At 51.7% G+C, this 10,171-nt stretch overlaps 2 protein-coding genes across 2 annotated transcripts; one reads left to right on the forward strand and one right to left on the reverse strand.

The window, feature by feature from the left end:
- Positions 1-1,072: 1,072 nt before the first annotated feature.
- Positions 1,073-4,805, reverse strand: LOC112897591. Its single transcript, XM_025965938.1, has 4 exons — positions 3,813-4,805; positions 2,650-2,832; positions 1,946-1,999; positions 1,073-1,777 (listed from the first exon to the last, which is right to left on the reverse strand). The coding sequence occupies exons 1-4, from the start codon at positions 4,446-4,448 to the stop codon at positions 1,217-1,219; spliced, it is 1,434 nt and encodes a 477-aa protein (XP_025821723.1). The 5' UTR covers positions 4,449-4,805; the 3' UTR covers positions 1,073-1,216.
- A 3,465-nt stretch (positions 4,806-8,270) lies between these two features.
- On the forward strand, positions 8,271-9,862 carry LOC112898406. Its single transcript, XM_025966729.1, has 3 exons — positions 8,271-8,474; positions 8,756-8,870; positions 9,603-9,862. The coding sequence occupies exons 1-3, from the start codon at positions 8,271-8,273 to the stop codon at positions 9,731-9,733; spliced, it is 450 nt and encodes a 149-aa protein (XP_025822514.1). The 3' UTR covers positions 9,734-9,862.
- Positions 9,863-10,171: the final 309 nt, after the last annotated feature.

The following is a 10,171-nucleotide window of genomic DNA, read 5'->3' on the forward strand; positions in this document are numbered from 1 at the left end:
GATTACGAGATTGACGAGGTTACTTATATACGTACATTAATGAGGCACATAAGACGTTAACTTTAGGTTGATCTCACCAGCTAGCGCCAACCATGCATTCAGCTAAAGTTTTTCGTTCACTAGGGTTTCACCTCATCTTTCTTTCATCCTTGGCTGATGAGTTTGTGATAATGTTGCTCAGATAATTAATCATATGGTGGTAGAATTTGTTGCCAAGGTGCTTTCAGCATAGGGGTCGCAGCTGAGTTTCAGTAAATATGTCATGATAGGAATGAAGGATAAGTATGCCAATTGTATGACAGAAACAAGCATTGCCAACGAAGAAAAACCAAGTACTATTGATGGGTTTTAGCAAAAATCTCACAAGGCAGTCAACTTCTCTCAAATACTCCTACATAAAGATTCAATAGATCTGACTGGATTGTGATACAATATTTAGAACCTAAAACTACTAGGGCCGTTACAAATTTACAATCCAACTAGCTAGTAGCTAATGTGACCTGACCGATTCTAGATGTGAGAGATATTTGGGTGCCTACCACATTTGATCGAGCTATATATAGTTTAGTTTGTGGCAAAATTAAATGTGCGGTTCCAAAATTAGTAAACTACGACTTACGTATGGGTTGGTAGATAAATTTCCTCTGCGGCAAGTATACATATACATCACTGTGATATATACTTGTTATTACTGTATCAAAATAATATCCAAACTCGATCAAAATATATAATGAGAAGTGTAAAAAAGTTTGACATTCGTGGCAAATTAAAGCATGTGAACTCGCAACTTACTTATACTGTTTTAAAACTAGCTAGCTAGCTAGCTATAGTTATAGTTGTTGAAAAAGTGAACAAATAGTAATAAGTAGTAGATAAAACAAGGACGGTCAAATCAGGTGGGCGAACCATATATATGCATGTCCTTAGCTTGTTTCTTCTTTCTGTGGAAATTTCGATCTGTTTTTGGAGTTGTGCGCCCGGCTTGCTTGCATTGCTTGGGTTTCATTTCATTCCGAGCAGGCGCGGTCGGTTCCAACCTCATCGATCATCAGTATCCAGCAACGACGACGAGAAACAGAAAGAAATCCATCCTTAGCTTGCTCGGGATTACATATGCAGCATGCAGAAAAATCAATTAGCAGTTTGATCGATGCAATATCAGAGTCGTAGTAAGATGAGTACTCCTAGCTAATATAATTAGCAGCAAGGGATTCGTTCAAGGGCATGCTGGGTTGTGTCCCGGGCCTCCGTAGTAGAAATGGGTGCCCCAGCCGCCGCCAGATCCAGCAGAGTGCCCGTCGTCGTCGTCGTCGTAGGCCTTGCGTATGTCGTAGCAGGCGGCGTCCTCCGCCAGCGTCTGGATGGCGTCCAGCGGCACCTCCGCCAGGCTGTTGTCGGCGTCCACCGTCTCCAGGTTCCGGAAGTAGCTGGCCCGGCCGAACCCCTCGGCGGCGAAGCGTCCGGAGCCCATCTGGGTGGCTGTGTGCACGCCGCCGGGCCTGGTGTCGACGACCTCGCCGCCCCACTCGACCATGGTGGCGTGGTCGGAGAGGTGCGTGAAGAGCTGGGCGGGCCAGTAGCCCACGAGCTGGTCGCCGTAGCTGAGCCACCAGTTGCCCAGCTTGGGGTCCTTCCACACCAGCAGCGTCATGTCGTACTGCGCGCCGCCGGGCGACGACACCGGCGAGATGGACGCGCCGATGGCGATGCGGGAGCTCGTCTGCACGAACCCCGGGCACAGCGCGTTGTAGCACCCGGTAGCCTCGTACGCGTCGCTCTGCCGCAGTATATATATATATATATATTATATATATATATATATCATCAATGGTTATATATATACATATATATGTATATAAATGAATTTATTAATCTCCGATCCAACAAGGCAACAATAATAATGTAATGGAAGGATAATATATATATATATAAGCATGCAACTCACTGTCCAGTAGGTGAAGAGCCTCGGCCTGCTGTCCCCGTACAGCTCAGGGCTGACCTGACTAGAAAAAATCGTGCACAGCTTCAGATTCATATATCAGAGCATTATTAGAAAGTTTCTTTATTTTCTTAAAATTTTTACGTTCGATCGACCACTAGATCATGGAATTATTATTGCTGCATACTACTCCCTCTGTTTTTCTTTTTTTGCCATGCAAATGTGAATATGAATAGGTTGACCTTGGAGTGGAGCGAGCAGATGAGAAGCTAGCTAGCAGCTGATGGTCAACTAAGGGAAGAGGAATCTGACGTGGATAGAAAAAAGAAAGAAAGAGAGAAAGAAAGAAGAGTACAGTACGTGGATCTTGATCGACGCAAGCATTTATGAAGGCCATGTGCTTGGATGGCCTCCCGAGTTTTGACCGGCCGCTAGCTTCCACAGCATGCATGCACGTACTAAGTAGTGCTTATTACTAGGAGCGAGATGCATGATGGAGAGTAGTAGTTTATTTACAAGTTAAGTACGGCAATAAGCATAGTAGTTAGTAGATGCATGAATGAATACCATACTAATAAGATACAGTATGATGGAATAATATATAAGAATAAAAAAATATAATCATAATTAATGAATAAAAGAGAAGACAATATATAATGGAAGAAATTAGCTAGCTAGGATTAATATAATTGGTGTGTTCCGGATCGGACCTGCCATCCCGCTTCGATGCTGTTGAGGTCGGAGCCGTTGAAGGAGCCGGATAGGATCCAGAGCTGGGAGAGGCTGAAGCCGTTGGATTCCTGGATGGCCGGATCCCAAACGTTGATGGTGGCCTTGGCGCCATACACCGGCTGCTGCTGCTGCGAAGAAGGCGCCGTGTACGCGATGGCGTGCTGCCGGGCACCACGTACGGCGTACAGGAAGCAAGGAATACAGACAGGATCAGAATACCACCTTATTAACAAAAACTGACTGAAGAAGAGACGCGTGCTGCGTGCAGGTGCAGTGAATTATTATTTTTACAAAGGAAGGAGTGGTAAATAGTATATAGCAGGCAGGCAATGCAATGCAATGCATGGCAGCGCTGCTGCTGCAGGTCCCGAGAACGACGGTCTGGTGCGCATTCATTCATTCATTCACTCGCTCGCTCGCTCGCTCGCTCAGGCTGCATTGGCAGCAGTAGAATTTAGTATTTACCGAAATCTTTTACCGCATGCATGCATCGATCTGGTCTACTCCTAGATCTAGTAGTACAGTGCTGATGCCGATGCCCATCGACAGACGGGCATCTGAATCTCAAATGAAATCATCAAATACAAGTATTATTATTGCATGCATGCATGGTCACTTTGAGTGGAGAGCACTCATCCACTCCTCCAACAGAAGGCTAATTAAGCCGCCCGGCCGCCGTGTAATGATCAAGGCAACCGCAAGTTAGTAGTTCTCCTACTAAAGAGCTAGCAATGCAAGAGTGTTGCTTCATGCTGTACTAGCAAGCAAACAGGATTTATTTGAAGATAATGGCCGGGTAGATGGATGTGAATGATAGAGAGTGCAGGCTAGCTGCAGTACCAAGCAAGACTGCCCGCCCTCTCTCTGAATCTGACGATGTGCATCATCATATCACTTATTGCGCGCCACCAACCATGCCGCCGGATCGGACCCACGCACACCACCTTACCCTTACCCCCCATTCCATTCCATTCATCTCAAGCCGCAGCAGCCATGGCGGCCGAGCTATCTAGCTATCTGATCAAGCAATGCAAATAATGCTAATCGATCCACGACGACCAGCTACTCAAATAATGAACCAAATCAATCAAACTATCTGCTAGCTAGTAATCAGGATGGAATATATAGATAGATCACTGACCTCGTGCCCGTTGCCGGAGATGACGTCCGGCGCATTGGCCGCGCGGGCGGCGTCCACGGACGATCTCTTCTTCCTCTTCTTGCACCCGAAGCGGGAGATGGAGCCGGCGCGCAGCACGTCGGCGGCGGTGGTCCGACGGACGGCCACCGTGCCCCTGGGGCAGTGACCGCCGTGGTGCCAGGTCTGCCAGGCGCCCCCTCTGCTGCTGCTGCCTGTCTTCGCATCAGCAGCAGCTGCAAGTCCTCTGCGGCTGGCTGGCATCTCGGTCGGCTCCGCCTGGATGGTGTGCCCCTTGAGGAGCGGGTGGTCCAGAGCGTGCTGCTGGTGCGCCGCCACGCAGTCGATGGTGTCCCCGTCCACGCTGCGTATGGAGCGCAGGGCGGGCTTGTTGATCCTGTCCAGATGGCTCTGGATCCTCGCCATCCTCCCCGCCACCGCCAGATGAGGAAGGAGGAGCGCAAGTGCAAGTGCAAGGAGGAGCATCAGCTGCTGCTGGGACTGGGACTGGGAGTAGCAGCACCATTGACATGGAGCAGCAGCAGCAGCAGATCTCGAGGAGGAGGAGGATGGGAATGGTGGACTCATACTCATCCTCCTCCTCCGCTTCTTCTTCCTGCTGTCTGCCGCGTGCCGCATTGTTTGGAATATATATAATGAATGTGATCGACCGATATGATGGAGGAGGTACAGCTAGTACCACGCTGCTGCTGCTGCTGCTTCTTCTTCTCTCAATACATATAATGGATAGACCAATGCAATGCGAGAGGCGAGAGGCAAGCAGATAGAGGAGGCCGGGGATCAAGGCAAGGATGGGAGGAGAAGGACGCTAGCTCATCAGATCAAGGGGAAGAAGAAGAAGAAGAAGTTGAAGACTAGTAGCTCTAGCTGCTGGGTGGTCCGGTCTGGTGTGGTCCAGCTAGGCCTAGCCAATGCAAGCAAGTATGCAACTGAATGGACGAGGGCCTGTTTGGTTTTTTAAATTAAATTTTAGTACTGATGTCTGATTAGAAGTATTAAATATAGTCTAATTATAAAATCAATTGCAATGAAGATATTAAACCTAATTAGTTCATAATTTGATCATATTGTGCTACAGTAAACATATGCTAATGATGGATTAATTAGTCTTAATAGATTCATCTCGTGAATTAGCACCGGCTTATGGAATTAGTTTTATAGTTAGCTCATGTTTAGTCTGTCTATTTGACATCCAAACGATGTGATCCGAATTAAAAATTAATTTTGGATCTAAACACCCATTAAATAATATAATGTGCATTCGATGTTGACCACCTAACCTACTGCGCGCAGCAGCAGGCCGGCTCCAATGCAGGCCTGGAATTCAATGTCAACAGCAACGAACCACAAGGGCCTGTTTAGATCGACGCAAAAACGCAAAAAGATTTCGCGTTTAGGGCCTTTACGCGTTTTGGCATCTAAACGGGCCGGGACGTGTTTTTTTGCGTTTGCGCATCGGGCCGCGTGCATCTGTCCCGCAGCTCCCCTCGCCGCGCCCCGCGTCCATTTCCTCTCAGCCCGCTCCACGAGTCCGAACCCTATCTCGCTCGCACCGTCCCCCGCCGCCTGCTGCTCCCCCGCCGCCGCCGTGCCGTCCGCCCCCTCCCCTGCCGCCTGCTGCTCCCCCGCCGGCCATCCCCCCGCCGCCCCTCCCCCGCCGCCTGTTGCTCCCCCCGCCGCCCCGCCCCCGCCGCCTGCTGCTCCCCGCCGGCCCTCCCCCCGCCGCCCCTCCCCCGCCGCCCCTCCCCCACCGCCTGCTGCTCCCCCGCCTGCTTGCTCCCCCGGCGGCCCTCCCCCCGCCGCCCCTTCCCTGCCGCCCATCCCCCGCCTGCTGCTCCCCCGCCGGGCCTCCCCCCGCCGCCCCTCCCCCGCCGCCTGCTGCTCCCCCCACCGCCCCTCCCCCGCCGCCCCTCCCCCGCCGCCTGCTGCTCCCCGCCGGCCCTCCCCCCGCCGCCCCTCCCCCGCCGCCCCTCCTCCCCCGCCGGCCCTCCCCCCGCCGCCCCTTCCCCGCCGCCCATCCCCCGCCTGCTGCTCCCCCGCCGGCCCTCCCCCCGCCGCCCCTCCCCCGCCGCCTGCTGCTCCCCCCGCCGCCCCTCCCCCCGCCGCCCCTCCCTCGCCGCCTGCTGCTCCCCGCCGGCCCTCCCCCCGCCGCCTGCTGCTCCCCCGCCGGCCCTCCCCCGCCGCCCATCCCCCGCCTGCTGCTCCCCCGCCGGGCCTCCCCCCGCAGGGCCTCCCCCCCCCCCCCCCGCCCCTCCCCCGCCGCCTGCTGGTCCCCCGCCGCCCCTCCCCCGCCTGCTGCTCCGCCGCCTGCTGCTGTGAGGCATCCATCCATCGCTGATCCATCCATCCCCGCCTGCTCATCCGCCGCCTGCTGCTGTGAGGCATCCATCCATCGCTGGTCCGTCGTAGCCCCTCCCTGCCGCTTGCTGCTCCGCCGCCTGCTGCTGTGAGGCATCCATCCATTCCCTGCTTGCCGTGGACGCCTACCTGCGCACCTCTGCGGCCATGGACGACTACGACGCGGACGCCTACGATGCCGGCGGTTACGGCCTGGAGGACGACTGCAACGCCGGAGGCAACGGCAACGACGACTTTTTTGGCGGCGGCGGCGGAACCCGGGACTTCCTGTCCATGGCCCCGGGGTCGTCCTCCGACGGTGGGTACGGCGGCTTATCGGCCGGCGCGTACCCCCACAGCGGATCGAGCAGCCTACGGCCGAGCCGCCTCCACTTCGACGGCCTGGACCTCAACGCGGAGCACGGGTGGTCGGAGGTGCAAGTCCTTCTCCGCGGCGACGAGGTCCAGGGAAGTGACCGTCCTTGTCCCATTCGTGTTCCTCCACGGGGCCAGAACCGAACCCTCGGCCTGCGCGGGCCACGCAGCGTCCGCGGAGAAGGCCGAGCCGGGGCCAGCGGTCGCTGGCGATCAGGCACCAGTGGCGCGACCGCACCTCCATATGCACAAGGCGGCGGGTCTACACCCTTTGGCGCCGCAGACCTGCCTGCAGGGTGCCGCCCCCCTCGACATGAAACGTCGGCATCCGACGAAGCCACCAGAGGCGGTGGCCGTCGCCGTCGTCGTGCCGTGCAGGTAAATTTACCTTTGTCATCACTAATTAGGTGCTGTTTTTACGAAATTGTGGTGCAACATTAGTCCGGACTGTTGATTGGCCTATGTAGGTTATGTTTATCATTGCCAAATGTGTGAGCTTTGCTAATCAGTGTCATGTGTGGACACGGAATAATTTTGGTCTCTGTCCTTGACGATATGCTTATCATTGCCAAATTTAGGTTATGTTGATTGGCCTATGCAGGATATGTTTATAATAGCCAAATGTGTGAGCTTTGCTAATCAGGGTCAAATGAGAGAGAGAGAAGAGAAGCAGGACAAGGGGACAGGCTAGGTTTTCATGCTTTCACTTCAGCGGATTATGTTTGCCTTTGATTGTGCGCCAAAGCCCCCGTCGAATACACCTTTGTAGGTTCTGTTTTAGGCTATTTTTCACTTAATTTCTGTACAGCACTTGCTCGGTTGGTTGACTGCCCTATGTAGGTTGTGTTTGAACCAATTTTGGGGGCACCAGTAGTCCGGTTTGTTGATTGCATTACCTTGTGCGACACTGCGTAAATTCCGTGCTAATAATCGCTTCGTTTAGGCCGACACCAACAGGGCTGCGTGGAGTCCAGAACATACCAAAGCCTTTTGCCGTATTTACTGCAGCCAAATCGATAACGGAAACTGCGTGAGGGGTGTGATGAACAAGCATGGGTGGAAAGAGATCCAGTCTAGATTCTATGCCGCCACTGGGTTTTGGCATGACAGACCGCAGTTTGGGAACAGATATAGGCAGCTCAGGGGTTTGTGGCAGTTCATACAGCAACTGCGCACTGATTCAGGGCTTGGCCGCCGACCGGATGGATCTGTTGTTGCCACGGAGGCTTGGTGGACAGCGAACACAATGGTACATCTCCTGTGCATTCTATTACTTCAAGTTTCTTAAACTGCAAGAATGCACACACTGATTTGACACAAATGATTCATATTGCACAATGCAGGGCCATCCTGAGTGGAAAAAACTGCAGTCCGGTTGGCCTATTTACCTTGACGAGTTGGACCGCATGTTCATGGGTGTTGCCGTTGATGGGTCGAGTTCATATGTGCCTGGAGATGAGGATCCTGTGGACGTCACCCCAAATGATGAAGAGAATGATTCAGAGGACGATCATGGCCTGCTGCCGTTGATGGGTCGAGTTCATATGTGCCTGGAGATGAGGATCCTGTGGACGTCACCCCAAATGATGAAGAGAATGATTCAGAGGACGATCATGGCCTGCAGACCCCGCAGAGCTCCGAAGCAAGAGGACACGAGACAGCTCGCAAAGCCTACGCAGTACTGCTACGAGCCCCGACAAGAAGACGAAGAGCCCGGCAGTCCGAGCCATGGTGTCTCAAATGCAGCTGCACAACGAGATACAAACCCAAAGGAATGCAGCCATGAAAGCGGCAAGGGACTGTGGTGTCACTGAGGACAATGCGCAGCTGTGGATTGGTGTGCTCAAGATTGCTCAGGACAAGGGTGCATCTTACTTTTTCCTGCGCTCCCTTCCGCATGGAAGGAAGGCTCTTATTGAGCACTACGCTAGGGTCGTCGACTAGAACCTTCTATCTTTGCATTGTCTTTTGAACTTTGTGGTGTCTGTGCGTGGATTTGAACTACTAATTTCCATGAATGCTGTGTGTTCGGAGATATTTATGTGGATGCTGTTTATGTGGTTGGTTTTTATGTGCATGCTGAGTATGTCGATGGTCTTAGGTCGATGGTACTTATGTGCACGATGTGTTCGTAGTCCTACCTTTGCTGAGCTGCATGTGTTCATTATTTGTACCTTGGAGACTGATTGCTTGCAAATCTTTTGTTGTTGCAGGAAGGGGTTCATTGCTCAGAAGAGGGAAACGAAGATGCAGATTCAGATGAGGAGTTTGAAAACTTCATGATAACACAATTCATGGATGATTCTGCAGACATTGGTTTCATTTACGGTACGTTTCAGCTAGCTACGCATGTTGACACCTACTGCTGTAGAAATGTGTATAGGACAGTACCAGTAGGCTTCAGTGGTCTGGAATGGGTAGAGAGGGTCCTTTTGAATAGACAGAAATGCTACAACATGTTTAGAATGCCCCCAAATATTTTCCATCGGCTTCACGAACTTTTGCTAGAAAAATATGATTTGACATCTAGTGCAAAGTCAACCTCCATAGAGGCTTTAGGCATGTTTCTGTGGATGGTTGGAGCTCCGCAGTCAGTAAGGCAAGCCGAGGACAGATTTGAAAGATCCATGGGGACGGTTCACAGCATGTTTTACAAGGTTTTAAAGTCTTTACTCAAACTTGCTGCTGACATCATTAAACCCAGAGACCCAGAGTTCCGAACTAGGCACCCCAGATTGATGCACCATAGGTTTGATCCATTCTTTATGGATTGTATTGGAGCAATAGATGGAACTCACATTCCTGTCGTGGTGCCCCAACAGCTTTTGGTCCAGTACATGTGTCGTAAGAGCATCACAACACAAAATGTGATGGCAGTCTGTGACTTTGACATGATGTTTACATTTGTTCTCGCGGGTTGGCCTGGATCGGTACATGATATGAGGGTTTTTGATGATGCAATGAATAAGTACAACAATGCATTTCCCCATCCCCCTCCAGGTACACTTTTAACATGAAGCTCCATTTGCAATTCTAACGGCAGTTTCTTGACGCTTACAGGTGTTTGGTGCTGCAGGCAAATACTATCTGGTGGACTCGGGGTACCCGAACCGACCGGGTTACTTGGCTCCTTACAAGGGCAGCAAGTACCATCTCCAAGAGTTTCAAAACGCCAACGAACCTCAAGGTAAAGAGGAGATGTTCAACTACGCACATTCGTCCCTTAGAAATGTCGTAGAAAGATCATTTGGAGTTTTAAAGCACAAGTGGCGAATGCTCACCAAAATACCCTGTTATCCAACACAAACACAAACACATATTATTGTTGCGTGCATGGCTCTGCATAATTTCATCAGGCAGAGTGGGTTTAGGGATAAAGACTTTAGGCGCTGTGATATTGATGATAACTATGTGCCTGATGAAGCCTATGAAGATCAGCCAGAATGCGAGCCTGCGCCCAGTTATTTGGAATGTCCACACATGAATGGCTTTCGTGATACAATTGCGCTCCATATGTTGCATCGAGGTTGAGCTGTGATTATGTAATGAGACTTTTACTTTTTATTGTAATTTGTGAGGACGTGTACTGCTGCGGCTTTTTAATTTCGAGTTGTGGTTGCCTTGAAATA

The sequence above is a fragment of the Panicum hallii genome, chromosome 6, assembly GCF_002211085.1.
Source record: "Panicum hallii strain FIL2 chromosome 6, PHallii_v3.1, whole genome shotgun sequence".
Classification (NCBI taxonomy): domain Eukaryota; kingdom Viridiplantae; phylum Streptophyta; class Magnoliopsida; order Poales; family Poaceae; genus Panicum; species Panicum hallii.